Source organism: Rhynchophorus ferrugineus, unplaced genomic scaffold, assembly GCF_030347505.1.
Source record: "Rhynchophorus ferrugineus isolate W39M unplaced genomic scaffold, kcgeb_rfMv2 rfM2, whole genome shotgun sequence".
Taxonomy (NCBI): domain Eukaryota; kingdom Metazoa; phylum Arthropoda; class Insecta; order Coleoptera; family Curculionidae; genus Rhynchophorus; species Rhynchophorus ferrugineus.
The window spans coordinates 74985100-75001513 of record NW_027472581.1 but is presented as its reverse complement, the minus strand read 5'-3'; the positions used below and the strand labels follow the sequence as shown (position 1 = coordinate 75001513).

The 16414-nt window shown below is 26.8% G+C and overlaps 1 protein-coding gene across 1 annotated transcript; it reads left to right on the top strand.

The window, feature by feature from the left end:
- The first annotated feature begins 6003 nt into the window (after positions 1 to 6003).
- LOC143190408 (uncharacterized) lies at positions 6004 to 6833 on the top strand. Its single transcript, XM_076394668.1, has 2 exons — positions 6004 to 6110; positions 6259 to 6833. The coding sequence occupies exons 1-2, from the start codon at positions 6012 to 6014 to the stop codon at positions 6700 to 6702; spliced, it is 543 nt and encodes a 180-aa protein (XP_076250783.1). The 5' UTR covers positions 6004 to 6011; the 3' UTR covers positions 6703 to 6833.
- Positions 6834 to 16414: the final 9581 nt, after the last annotated feature.

The following is a 16414-nucleotide window of genomic DNA, read 5'->3' as shown; positions in this document are numbered from 1 at the left end:
TGACTGATGCTTTGATACCGTCTCTGAAACTATATATACTACCCGCTGTTGTAGCACTTTCACTATTTGGAGCGACTGAATGGGTGTGCCATTCAGAAGATTCATATCTTTTTTTTTATTTTTTAATAAATAGCGGAAGTAATTTACAGAATAAAGAAAAAGTATGAATGCTAGATAAGGAAAAAATATCGATTGGAATTGATTTCACGACGACAGAGACGAATACCACTCGTTTTTTGTTATAGTCGAATTTTGAAACATTGCCGTTTACTTTATATCAGTTTTTTTTTTAATATGTATGAATTAATTTGGTTTTTTATCATAACTAGTTCACTGTGATTATATTAAGCGTTACATACAGATAATACTTTAAAGGCCTTTGTAGTTATAACATGACAATAGAATAATAATTTATTCACTTAATAATACAACTGTAGCTAAGCGTAAATATAGAATATAGAACAACGTTAAATGAGGGCAAATTGTTTGCAAATCTTAGCTAGTTCTAATCATTTTTTCACTTTAAAAAGGCATTTAGTGAGAAAAATATATATTTTTAAAAATGTTTTCTATCATTTTCGATCCATTATTTTTCCATCATATTTTACAGCTCTTTTTCCCTCTATCTGACAACATGCCCATACCGCGTTAAAACAATGACATTGGTTGAACCGTGTGAAGAAGACTCTATGTCTGGTGAGTACGCTGGATTCGACAGAACTTGAGCTGTAATAGTATATTCTTCGCAACTTTGCCACGTGTGACCGAGCGTTGACCATGCAAGAGAACAACTTTGTTCAAATGACATTTGTGGACGTCTGCAGCAATAATTTTATTCGGTTTTAGAAGCTCATAATATACGACATCTTGTTGATTCCACTTATCAACAACACACCAACACTTGAATGTATTGTTTCAGTGTCGACGTTGTTGATACTCACATTCATCAGCTATAAATAATAATATTGTCAAGATATAAATAGTAATATATAATAAAATAAATATAAAAGGAATAATATAAAATTCGAAGAAATGAAACGGATATTATTAAAAATTATTTTATTTAGTGTTATTTTCATTCATTTGGATGCAATTATTCCGATGATCCTCCTCTAATTTTTGGATTCCATCATTGAAGTGGTTTTCTGAAGGATCTCCATTATGTACTGTAGGTAATTATCTTTGAGTTTTATGAAAATCTGCTTTAAAAAAAGATTTTTTTAATGTGTCGTACGAACCAAAATGCAGAAAAAGCAACATTTGGCGAGACTGGATGTGGAAATACACCCGACTGGTCCAAAAGACTGCAAAAATAATCAGAGTTTATTGTTTTATCAGTCTGAAAGTATATTCCCTTATATTTTAAAATAATTAATGCTTACAGCTTCTGGGACAATATCACATTTTAGAAGCGAATAATCAAATTAATATCATATTCGGTACCTATTTAAAACAGAATAAAGTGATGAAGAGATGCTTAATATTCTTTGAATCTGTTTTAAAAACCACACTCAAATGTCTTTAATTTAGTTTATGTTAATTGGTTACGTTTATGGAAAATATAATATTAAAATAGTGTCAAATTTTTGTTATTGTTAACTAGTAGATGGTGCTTTACGAACCTATTGAACTATGTAGATGTATACATACAGTGATTGACGAACAAGTAAATAAAATATTCTTTATATTACGCTACTAAATTTTTTTTTCATTCACATGTTTATTTTAATTATATATATATATATATATATATATATATATATATAATTGATAAAAATGTAATAAAGTAATTGATATAAATGTAATGAACTTGAAATATATGTAATTTATGTTATATCCTATTGGAAATATCTCTAACTCATAAAGAACTCCGAAGAGATTGAATTTCGAAATGGCAAACCATCGTTTACGGAAAGTTTTACTTTCTCTGTTAAATCCAAATGCTGTTGAAAACTGACGAATAATTTGCTCCGTCGATAAACACGAAGAGTATTAGTTTCGACATTTCATCAGAACTGATGAATTCGAGCTGGAAGCTCAAATAAAGTAAAACCATTATAGGAGATCGATATTTATTCTAATTAATTTAAGTTTAAGCATAAAAGAAAAATAGTCGTTATATAATAAAAGCAAAAATATAACAAAATTATTTCGCAAATCGCAACAACATTTCAACATTTCTCTACATAAAATAACAGTTTTCAATTAGTATTAGTAGTTATATGTTAACAACAGATGCTGGCCATGGACCACTCAAAATTGCAATTTCAACATGTGCGTGTACTGATGGTGCACAGGCAAGACAAAGAATAGCCTGGAGGACAAGAAATGTTCGCAGACAATGAATTTTAAGATTTATTGGGTGAAGATATAGCTTTAATTCTCTACGAACATTTAGGCAGCTTAGAAATTGATGAACTAATTGTCTTAAGCCCAGAGGCAGTCCCACATAACCCGGTACAACTTCTCACTTCATGCCAAGTCTCCGCGACCAGGCATGCGTCATGAAGTCCACCGCCTGGTTTTAGGTCAGAACAAAAAAACTGTTCCAGGCGTTCTAAACATGCAATACGAAAGATCCAAAGGAAGAGATCCATTACGAGCTGCTATTATAAAAAGCAGCAATAATGGGTTATTCTTATAACAGATACAAGATCATCCTCTAGAATGGCTAAACGTTGTAACAATTGTGAAGGAAGAGTGCTGTACCGCGAATCACTTACCAGACATAGGGCCCTTTAATTATCCTTTGTTCAGATCGATGCAGTCTAGCTTGGCAGGCATATAGTTTCGAAATTCTGAAGAAATACTAAAATATATCGATGATTGGATAGATGCCAAGTCAAAATAATTTTTTCGAAAGATGGGAAGGGACGAAAAAAAAATGGTGGCGATCAAAAATTATTTTAATTAATATTTGCACTAATACTACTACACAGTACTAGTATTACTATAATACATGTATTTTTCTTAATAAATTCCTATTAAAGTGAACAAATCACCATAACAGAAACAAGAACATAATATAATCATTATATTGGAATATTATATATTTTTATATATATTTTATTGCAGAATTTGAAAATAAATTATTTGTAATGAATACACTATTTACATCTACATCTATTAACTGTAGATAAAGTCAGTATTTGTCATTAAGTGTATAAATAATTAGGAAAGTTTTGTAATATAAAGTTCAATTATTTTATGTTGCAATCAAGCATTTGGTATTTTAATATATCATTATATATTTGTAACATTTAAACCAATCGAATAAAATTTAATAAAGCTGTTAATTATAATATACAATTACAGTAACTTTCAATAAAATTACTGTCAATTTTTAGTTTGTTATTAGTCATAAATTCAAATTTTAAATAAAATCGATACTCTATATGACTCTATAATTTGCACGACTGATTTTAAGTTCATATTCTTATTAATGTTTATTCAACATAGAAGACGTAATAATAAATATTAATAATTATTAATTTGTTCTCAAAAAAAAACATTATTTTCAATGTTTTATAATTATTTTCAGTTAATTTCAATGTTAAATATCTAGATGCTTCTCATATATATATATATATATATATATATATATATATATATATATATATATATATATAATTATATGACTCTATAACTATATGACCCTATAATTTGCATGACTGATTTTAAGTTTATATTCTTATTAATGTTTATTCAACATAGAAGACGTAATAATAAATATTAATAATTATTAATTTGTTCTCAAAAAAAACATTATTTTCAATGTTTTATAATCATTTTCAGTTAATTTCAATGCTAAATATCTAGATGCTTCTCAATATATATATATATATATATATATATATATATATATATATATATTTATATATATATATATATATATATATTTATATATATATATATATATATATATATATATATATATATATATATATAATTATATGACTCTATAACTATATGACTCTATAATTTGCATGACTGATTTTAAGTTTATATTCTTATTAATGTTTTTGTTCTCAAAAAAAAACATTATTTTCAATGTTTTATAATCATTTTCAATTAATTTCAATGTTAAATATCTAGATGCTAGATGAGTTAAAAATTATTTCGGAGTTAAAATATTTGTATACAACTGACAAAATTTATTCTTATTCTTATATATATATATATATATATATATATATATATATATATATATATATATATATATAATTATATGTCTCTATAATTTGCATGACTGATTTTAAGTTTATATTCTTATTAATGTTTATTCAACATAGAAGACGTAATAACAAATATTAATAATTATTAATTTGTTCTCAAAAAAAAAATTATTTTCAATGTTTTGTAATCATTTTCAATTAATTTTAATGTTAAATATCTAGATGCTAGATGAGTCAAAAAGTATTTCGGAGTTAAAATATTTGTATACAACTGACAAAATTTATTTTCAAAATAAATATAATTCATATATATATATATATATATATATATATATATATATATATATAGTCAAAATAATTTTTTTGAAAGATGGGAAGGGACGAAAAAAAAATGGTGGCGATCAAAAATTATTTTAATTAATATTTGCACTAATACTACTATACAGTACTAGTTTTACTATAATACATGTATTTTTCTTAACAAATTCCTTTTAAAAGTGAACAAATCACCATAACAGAAACAAGAACATAATATAATCATTATATTGGAATATTATATATTTTTATATATATTTTATTGCAGAATTTGAAAAGAAATTATTTGTAATCGATACACTATTATTTACATCTATTAACTGTAGATAAAGTCAGTATTTGTCATTAAGTGTATAAATAATTAGGAAAGTTTTGTAATATAAAGTTCAATTATTTTATGTTGCAATCAAGCATTTGGTATTTTAATATATCATTATTTATTTGGTAACATTTAAACCAATCCAATAAAATTTAATAAAGCTGTTAATTATAATATACAATTACAGTAATTTTCAATAAAATGACTTTGAATTTTTAGTTTGTTATTAGTCATAAATTGAAATTTTAAATAAAATCGATACTCTATATGACTCTATAATTTGCATGACTGATTTTAAGTTCATATTCTTATTAATGTTTATTCAACATAGAAGACGTAATAATAAATATTAATAATTATTAATTTGTTCTCAAAAAAAAAAACATTATTTTCAATGTTTTATAATCATTTTCAATTAATTTCAATGTTAAATATCTAGATGCTAGATTAGTTAAAATATTTGTATACAACTGACAAAATTTATTTTCAAAATATATATAATTATATATATATATATATATATATATATATATATATATATATATATATATATATATATATATATATATATATAGTCAAAATAATTTTTTTGAAAGATGGGAAGGGACGAAAAAAAAATGGTGGCGATCAAAAATTATTTTAATTAATATTTGCACTAATACTACTATACAGTACTAGTATTACTATAATACATGTATTTTTATTAATAAATTCATTTTAAAAGTGAACAAATCACCATAATAGAAACAAGTACATAATATAATCATTATTTTCAATGTTTTATAATCATTTTCAATTAATTTCAATGTTAAATATCTAGATGCGGAGTTAAAATATTTGTATACAACTGACAAAATTTATTTTCAATATATATATATATATATATATATATATATATATATATATATATATATATGTATATATATATATATATATATATATATATATATATATATATATGTATATATATATATATATATATATATATATATATATATATATATATATATATATATATATATATATATATATATATATATATATATATATATATATATATATATATATATATATATATAGACACATTAATTAATGTAAGCATCGCTGAAAAATAGAAAAGTAAATGTTGCTTTTAAAAAAATAACTGGTTAAACCGAAAAATGATAGTATTCATTGGCACGTAGCTGCTATATATACTTTCGATGATCGAACCAAATCGTCAGTCAACGTGTGGTAGTGACAACAGCTTGTTAATTCGTTGTTCAGTACGCAACCTATACAAGTGTACAATGAAATTCTTAGTAAGTTGAAAAAGCAGTCTGATTATTTTCGTGCTAATAAATGTGTGTACAGAGTGTCACAAAGTGTTTTACCACGGAGGTGTTCACCGGATTTTATTGATTATAGTTTATTTTCAGTGATTTAATGGTAATTTTCTTTCTTTCGCAGGTTTGTGTATCAGTTTTGTGCGTTTTCGTCACTGTAAATGCCAGTTTTGAAGGCAGTTACGGAGGTGGCGGCTACGGTGGTGGACACGAACTATCCCATACTGTCGAAGTAACGAAACACGTACCCATCCCTGTATATCAGCATCAAGCTGTTCCTGTACCACATGCCGTTCCCGTTCCAGTACCTAAACCAGTTGCTATTCCCGTACCACAGCCCTACCCAGTGCACATCAACGTACCTCAACCAGTGGCAGTACCAGTAGTCAAAACCATCACTATCCCAGTTGAAAAGCCAGTACCATACAAAGTCGAAAAAGAAATCCCATACCATGTTGAAAAACCAGTACCAGTTCCAGTCGAAAAACACGTACCTATCAGGATTACCAAACCAGTGCCTGTTAAAGTCCCAGTATACAAGGTTGTGTACCATCATAGCAAACACTAACTTCATTGAGAAGACGCAAGGCTGATACATCATTTCCTCATCTAACTTATAGTCATGTACCATAGTTGTTGTTATTTGTTGTTATTTTTTTATTGTTGTTGATTTTTTTTAATAAAATATTTGAAAAATTACGTATATTTTTTTATTATTTGGATTATATGCTGTTAAAATTCATATCTAGAATAATTACAAATCATCAACTCGTAAATATAATTTAAATTAATAGTAATATATTGGTGCTGATCTTGATCTACTTCTGAAATATACACAAAATATTAGAGAACATGGTTAATATCGTATCGTCAGATTAAACGATTTCGATATTAAAAAATAATTTGGAATATTTACAAAAGCCTGTACTAGGCAATATTGATATATCATAGCGATTGCTCAAAAGATTATATTAGACATTATCCAGAAAATAAAAATTGTACCATGATTAATACAAGAGTATGTGTTAATAAACTTTCTATAACAATGCAAAGAATATTCAATACATAACTATGAGCCCTAACAATGGTAACAGTACCAGCAATGCAAAGGAAGAAAATTTGAACAAATTCTTGAAAAAATTAAAATTAATTTATTATATATATATATATATATATATATATATATATATATATATATATATATATATATATATATATATATATATGCTTTTTTTTCTTTATATCCGGTCTTACCTCGTCTGGTTACTGGCGTGACTGGGATGATTTTCCTTGTCGGATTTTGGGTTCTTGCCTAAAGACAGTCACAAATATTAAGCAACCACAAACATAACGACCATTCTCTAGCAGCATTCGAAAATGCGACTATCGCAACACTAGGTGGATATTCATTGCAATTAACATATAAGAATAATTATAAGAGTTTCTGGAATTAGTTTAACAAATAATATTTTTTCTCCGTGCTAAAACAATGTTGAAACAGTTAATATTTTCTTAACTAACACTTTTCAGACTTAGACAACTCATATTCAACATTCTTTAAGGGCTACTTGGGGTATTTTAGGGGTAATAACCCCTAAACTTTTCACTTTAGGTACGTTCTTCCTGTTTTCAAAGCAAATCTATTTATACAAAATTCAGATACAAACTTATTATATATGTACCGTTTTAGTCGATGACCTTTGGTGGTATCTATCATTGTAGATATTAAATACGATGTTTTTCTAATTGATTATTCCCATCATATTAATGACTGATAGTGGAAACTCGAATTAATAGTTCTATCATCTTTGGGTAATTCAGGAACAGCAATTCTTTTCCAATCCCACCAAACAACTAACAAAACTTTCCTCCTTATCCATGAGGGATATACAAGTGTTTGCGAGGTTGTTTTGAGTTTCGATCACTATGTTTTTAAATATAATTATACTGTTCATTATCTGTAATTATTCATTGAAAAAATAACTTTATTTGGTTTCATTTCAGATGCGATTCACAAGTGGAACTTTTATCGAGTATATTTTAGTATCTAATATTATGTAAGTAATCCAAAACGCTTTTATGATCAATATTTATTGTCGTAACAATGCTCCGAGATGAAATATATATGTTTTACCTCACCTTTTAATAATTCGTGAGAGGTTTATCTTTACATCAGAAATTCTGAAACGAAAACTAGCAATTCTTTAACAATAGCGTTTACTTAAGCACTCGTTGACTAAAAAACACACAATTTTTGAAAAGCCTTCGCTTAATATCGAATATAGAAATGAAATTCTTGAATTCGAATATGAAAATCCTATTTGAGTGTAAAAAAAATAAATTTTTGCCATTTCCATATTCAAAGCGCAATCACTTTTAACTATGTAAATAAATATCCATAATTTTATAACTAAAATGTTCTATGAACCTGTTATCTTTTATACGTGCTTTATAATTATTATAATGACTACCCTCAGAGATTGCGTAATTTATTTAGTTTACTTCGGAACAATTAGGAAAAATTAAAATTTCCTTTTCCCTAACCTTACATCCTTATTTTAAAGTAAATTTTTGACAGTATAAGAATTTAGAAGTATATATGTATAAACATTGAAACAATTTAAAATAAAGTAATATAAAAAATAAATTTAAAAAAACTATTAAAGTTAATGATATCAAATCTTATACTTCTTTTGTATATAAATGAGACATACTGGATAAAGCAGAATATCATATATTCTTAACAAGGTAATTGGAGAAAGTGTTTTTAAAAACCCAAAAATTAAAGAACCATATCAGTTTAATAGAATTTCGAACAATTAGAAATGCATACAAAAATGAACAACACGTACATCAAAAAATTACATAACATATATTATGAATTCACTAATTAAATCGACGACAATCTATATTTCCCCCTATCACTTTTAATTTTTTATCTTTGCTCTGGTTACTTTCAAAAATGTTAAAAATGTCGTCATCTGAGATCCGATCGGAAAACTAAAGGTAGTATTGTCGTTTATAATTCAAATTTTAGACCGGCTTTTGTACCGCCCGAAGTCTTGCTACACATCTCGTAAAGTGAACGGATGTTATGTGATCATGATCTAGATCGAGGAAAAGGTGGAAAGCCTTTTTTGGACCAACAATAAAATACACGCGTCGAAAGCAATTTAATTAATTACAGTATATTTCTTATCAATTTTCTTATTAATTGCCTAGTTAAAATATATTCATGAATGTCAACAAAAAAATACATTTAGTAATGCAATAGTATGTAATATTTACACAGTATTACAGAAAGAAATATCCATTACTATTATAATAAAAATATTGAATCGATTTCTATAAAAACTAGAAAAGCATTCAACTATACTTCCATATAAAACATTAAGATAGCGCAAATCCAATTTACCAATTATTTATATATATATATATATATATATATATATATATATATATATATATATATATATATATATATATAATTTAAAGATTCTTCTTAATTTAAAAATGTAATTATATTGAACCTATTCCTAATTTATATTATCGTTACTAATATACTATAGTTAATAACATACTATAATTTTTTTTTAGGAATTTATCTTTTATACTATAGTAATAATAGTCATTTTCTTTCGTCATTATTCAAAATTCAAGTCAAATTCTGTACCACTAAGTGGCATAAGTGTGCATATTTGCTACATATATTTGCCTTATTTGCTTCTGTTCAATTTCTAGCTTCGACTGAAGTCTGCGCTTTCTCCTTTCTCTCCTTCCTTTCTATACTCTCTTAACTTCTCTTACCTTTTCCATAAGCTGTAAGTTGTCCCAAATTAAATATTCTCTTCCATATACCAGTAAAACTCACACCCAGCTAAATTCTAGTGTTTGGAGGTATTTTTTATCTCAGTGTTTCCTATCACGTCCATTTTTGTTACTCTACTCACTATTCTAAAATATTTAATTTTCGTTTTTTTTTTCAACTTGTTTTGATAGTATCCACGTCTCTTAGGACAACGTTAGAATTGGTATACATATCGTTTGGTGGTTTACTTGATGGCTCTTTATGTCCGAATAAAATATAGGAATAACTATAACTTTTGTTCCGTATTATTCCATGTTGGCTTAGTTCCGTGTTCCATCTGCATAGGGTTTTCTGCAGATAGCTCGAATAGTTATTGGTACATAATCAGCAAATCTCCTTTCGATATCTGACATTTCCTTATTATTTTATCCGTAAATATGAAGAAACTTGGGCCTAGATTATTATAACTGCTATACTCAGCACAGACTTACTTAATAAGCCCTGCTTGAGTTTTTTTTATTGTCTTGATGAATTCTAGCATTTGAGTTTCTTTGAATTCTATATAATTATTGTACTGCTTATCGTTATAATAGTTACTTCTCTTTGTTGCAATATAATTAATAACTATAATAATATTTCTCTTTTCATTGTTTTAAATTCTATAATAAATTGTCCCAGTCGAATTCTAGGTGTATCTGTTTTTATGTTGTTCTACTCTTTCTACTGTTTGTCGTAGGCGTACTTCTTCGTAAATTCTTCCTTATAATTACCAATATTAATGGAGGCTAAATGAATATAACATGAGTAACATGTAAAGCGGTGCCATATATCTTTTAAACAAACTAGAGTTATACTAGGCTTGAGAATTTTAATATTATATTCTACTCGCCATTTTAATGTTTAATTTGAATTTCTATATTAAATATTAGAACTTAATTGTTTCATTATTACTTTTAAATTGTCTTTTCTCAAAATTATAGAAATTAGAGGAGGAGCTAGTAACTTAAGAGTATTAGAGCCTAGTAACAAAGATGAATAAAAAATTAAAACTGTTATAGGAAGAGTTTTTATAAAAATATACTATAACATGTTAAAATCAATCAGAAATAACAGCAGTTAAAGAAACCAAAGTCAATTAAATGCGTAAAATTACACATAAAGATAAACTACGTTATTTGACTTTCTATTTGTTAATTTCTAAGTAATTAATTGACTTAGTTATGCCTTTTATTACAAGGATTTTATCTTGAAATAATACTAATTATCAAATTGTTTAAGAGTTAATTTAGTAAAATTCCAAATTCCAAATTCATCAACACTGCGATGTTTTATTAGTTTCAAACCTATTCATGATATAATAAAATTAAAACGTTATTGGTAAATAATAGATCAAGTCAGCATTTTAAAGTTTTTTTTTTAATATCCTATTCTCTGCTATGGAATATATTCTGTAACCATATTCTTCAAGAATATCTCAATATGACGTTAAATCACATGACAATATCTATTTTTTGTTCTAGAAAAGGCCAAGTTTCCAACTAAGATGTATCTTTAAACATTCTAAAAAGTAGTATTTGAGTCAATATGGGGAATGTTTGAACTAATGACTTTAGTTGTCAAAACGTTTGTGCATCTGATGCTAAATATCTTCAATCGTGTATTATTGTTATGGAAGAGTATTTTTTGAATGAGGGGAATTAATTCTTTTACTTCTTTTAGTCCACGCAATAACGACGCACCACATTCTTCATTTATTTATTTATTCAAATATACCATGTACATTCATTATTACTACTTCATAATATTTGGAGTGCAATAGAATATCTATATTTAATCCAAAATACTGTCTTAAAGATTGATTTATGCAGAATTTTATAAAAATTGCCATGAAACAACCTCAGAGGTAGTGCGATTGTCGCTATCTCCATTGAAATATTGTTTAAAAGTTAACCCTGTTATAATGAAATAAATTTGGGTTTTATTTTTAACTAGTTCTCTACTAAATTTGTAAAAGCTTTAACCACAAGACATTATATTGTAATAATATACCATTTAAACGGTTCCGTTAATATAATATTTTAAAGAGCTTATATTTTGTCTAGCAGCTATATTAATGACGGTTGTTAAATCGGGAAAAGCCCCAGTAGAAATTAGTTGTTTTTCGTGCATAACTTAACGCTGATGACACACAATCAAAACAACACTCACTAATTTTATTTTTTGGTTATTATATACTTTCACTTCTTTCGTTTGGATTATATCTAGCGCGTAACAGTCTGCTAAGTATGTTGATGTGAAGGTTGTCGTTACCATATTCATATATAATATTGCAATATCGATTCTAATTTGACATAATTGAAAGACAATTTGAAGAATACATTATTAACTAGAGTAATATCCCACGATGGACCAAAAAATTATTATTTTATTAGAATTATATGTTATGTATATTTAGACTTATTTGATTTGGTTTGGATGGGGGTGTTTTGATTTAAGATTTTAAGTATCCTTGCTACTATTTTTAATACAGCTAATTGAAGTAACAACTTATTAAATATTAACGGAGATCCCTCTCTGGACGTTTACAACAAGAGCTGCGTGTTTAACAAGACTGTATCTTCAAGGTCTAAACCAAGAAGGTTTCTAAATGCTAGTGCCTGGCTGTTACCATAATTGTATCCTCGAAGCTTAGGCTAGGAGAATCGCTTGTCGAATGTGCGATTCCAATATTTTTTTTGTTTTTTTTAGTATGTATTTACTTTTAATACATGCTTTTTGTAATTATCCAGAAATTTCTTAAAACTGTTGTATTTAATGTGATAGTTGTTGATCCCAGGATATGATGTTGTGAATGGGAATATACTATTTTAGTTTGTGATATCAATGTTTCAAAATCTATTATTTGATGCCTGGTGAGGAAAGGTGGTAAGCCTGTTACAAAGAAGATTATCAACGGAAGATTTAAATACTTGCGAATAATAGACCATATCAGCGAATATCTTTAAGACCAATATGAAAAGTACAAATAGTGAACAATATAAGTTTAACCAGTATATTTGACGAATCCGATGTAGGTTGATTTATTCGCTCTCTGTAAACTTTAAAAGCCATAAAAGTAATGAAAACAATATCAAATTATTGACAATAGACAAATGCAGTAATTGTAAGTATAAAAGCAGATAAATATTACAACCAAGAGTAAAATCAAGCTCCTTCGACATTTATATTGCCAATTCTTCCATATTTCTCCAACACTCTGAAATCTGTAATCTGTCTGTTAAAGCCAAGTTTTGAGGTATAGATGATTCACACATCACACAGTGTCATAGAGGACGAGTGGTTGCAGTCGATTATCAAGAACGTTGAAATTTGAAGAATGCTCATGGCACCAAATCAGTAACGAACCACATTTCAAACGAAATTAGTATTTTGGTAGTAGACTATTTGATAAAAATTGATGATTTTTATCCTGAATGATGTAACCGTTTATCGTATTTGTAATTTCGAAAGATTGAAGAGAGTTGCTACTATTAAAATGTTACCCAGATTTACAGAGAAACCTGCTTCAACAAGCTGCAGTCGAGTTGCCAAACAAGGAAATAAAAACTAAATTATCTGTATTAAGAAATGAAGGACAACGATTTAGTTTTGAAGAATGGATATCGACTTCTAATAAAATATACACAAATATTCCTTGAAATAAAAAAAACATATTGAAATTTACTGCTCATTCGCTTTGACAAGAATTATTGTAAACTGAAATTTGTGTTCTCCGTTTCTTAAAATGAGCCTTTCTGCGTCCAATATCTCATTAGATACAGCAGCTAATGTGGTGATAGTCCAAGTGTTACGCCAAGAACTTGCCTTGTTAGGGCTGAGCACCAAATAATGTTAGATTCAAAAATAATTGACTGTGGCAAACAAACCTGTCAATAGTCATTAAGATGACGATGATGATGAAATATATAATTTTTTAATTTAATTTAACGAATGACTGGAATATTAAAAACATAATTGAAAAACTTATTACGAACATTTAATTATTCTGTTAATAGGATAACAAGAAGCTGATTTTAGTAAAGTGCTTATAGAGTTGATTACCTGATTCCGGGATCTTATGATAACAATCTCAATACCCAGGGATTATAAAAAACAACAGGAATCAAATCCTTATATTATACTGTACTATTAAGAAAAGTATCATATAAATAAAGTACTATAACTTCCAATTCATATACGATGTATTTTTTATATTAAAATAAAAAACACGTGATTCTAATCTACACCAGATTTATATTATTCCGGAAGGAAATGGAGAAAATACTGAGGATATTCAGACAATTATTTAAAATCACGCGTGTTATATATTTATCGCTTTCACTATAGAGTAATACGATTGAATATTGCTTAGTATGCGAGATAAATTAATAGCTCACAATTGATAATTATTATAATGGAGAAATGAGATCTCGCTAAAAGATTATTTCATAACACCTTTGTTTCAGATGGTTTTCGACACAAAATATAGAGATATTAGAAGCGAATCTTCCATGCATTACCTGGGAACAAGTTTAGCGTTCATTTGCAACCAGAGGGCGCGACTGACAATATGAGCAGCAGTAAATTTAAAATATTTTAATAATAATATCAGTAATGATAATAATAATATCAATACTAATTCTAATTTACTAATTCTAAAATACTAATTTCTACGTTTAATGATAATATATTATACTAACAATATATTAAAACGTAATATAACAAAATTGACTAAATTTATTTTAAATAAAACTGAGTCAAATATAGAACACAGTAAAATATATATGTTGAATACTAATTATTTTGGAATCTCTTTTTAAACCTTTTTTTTGACAAATATTTATTGTAATTATATAAAAGTAAGTCATCCATATAAGCTGTATTATATTTAGATGTTACAATAAAAATGTTTCATTTTTGCCTTTTGCTATACTATTCAATTTCCTCATCCATCAAAACAAACTATTATCTTTCTAATCACGTCTGGTTGAGAATGCTCAATACAGTTGATCATGTTGAAAAATACAGATATTTTCTGATATAAAATATTGGACAGCCTGCTTGTTAAGATGAGTTTTGTGCATAATCTGGGAATTAAATATGATAGTCGAGATATCATTTACCAACAAAGTAAAAAAAGTCCCTGGCTTTGTCAAATTACTTCTATAATACTGCCGGGATTCAATAACTTACTGTTAATGTCTAACTGTTTAATTGTTTAATGTTTCCTAACATATTTGGGTCAAGGTTTTCCTTTTTCTATGCCACAGTTAAAATAGAGGCATATTATATTTTTCAAATTACAATTCAGTTACATATAGTTAACATTATAAAAGACTTATAATACAAATAACAAGTGGAAACCGCATCCCTGTTAAGCAATGTTTTTCCACATTTCGGTTTGCAGTCAACCTGTGTAAAATGTACACAAACCCTTTTGCTCTTATTTAAGACCTCACTAGAGATTCCCATCAGTTTTGCATTATTTATTGCTAAAAGTCATTTCTGACATAGAGCAGGATCCCTAGGAAAGCTGGGCACTTTATTTGAAACGGTACTGCATTCTGGGACGCAACACCAGAGATGTCTTCGGATTTAAACAAATCATTTTAACTAAAAAAGAACCATAAAAACACAGTTAACAAAATAAGAATATTTAACACATTTATAAGTTTGCTTTATTAGCTATATTGAAAATCCAGTTGGAAAGAGACGCTTTTAACAAAACCTTTGTCGAAAAAAATCAGATATTCTCTGTATATAAATCAAATTGTTTCTATAGGAAGTATATAATTACCAAAAAAGTCCAAAATATCTAGTAACTTGATTATTTTCACCAAATATAAACACACGTATTTTACATCTTCTTACCTCCTAAAACAGTCTTCTGAAAGCTGAATATGTCAAATTAAGCTTTGCTGCCAAATTTAAACTTCAAGCCATCTAACAGCAAATGAAGAAACCAAAACACTGTTTCACATGCGACCATTTAAGATCCCCTTCAAGATTATCAATATTTTATGGTTTTGATGAGTATACATTAATCACGTTTTTATCACTTTTTACGGTTGAAACTAATTACCTATTTATTAAAAATACTTTTGAGGATTTAAAACCATTTCTATGTGAAAAATAAATTAAATTGAAGAGAAATTAAGGCATACGGACTTGCATATGATTGACCAAAAAAGGATTGACTGTTACTGTCAAGTGCATATGTTATACTAGATATTTGGTGCTATTAAACATCCTATCCTATCTAATAACCTTAACATTGAAAGAAGGGTACAAATTAATTAGTAAATAAATTTTATTTGCAATAATTACGTTAACATATCAAGCTTAAATCTTTAACAATAACATGAATATAAATTTAAGATAATATATATATATATATATATATATATATATATATATATATATATATATAAAT

Bases quoted from the DNA above. Each gene is read 5' to 3' on its own strand.
- LOC143190408 (XM_076394668.1), top strand. From the start codon at position 6,012: ATGATCGAACCAAATCGTCAGTCAACGTGTGGTAGTGACAACAGCTTG. The intron at 6,111-6,258 runs GTAAGTTGAAAA...TTTCTTTCGCAG, and splicing joins AGTGTACAATGAAATTCTTA to GTTTGTGTATCAGTTTTGTG.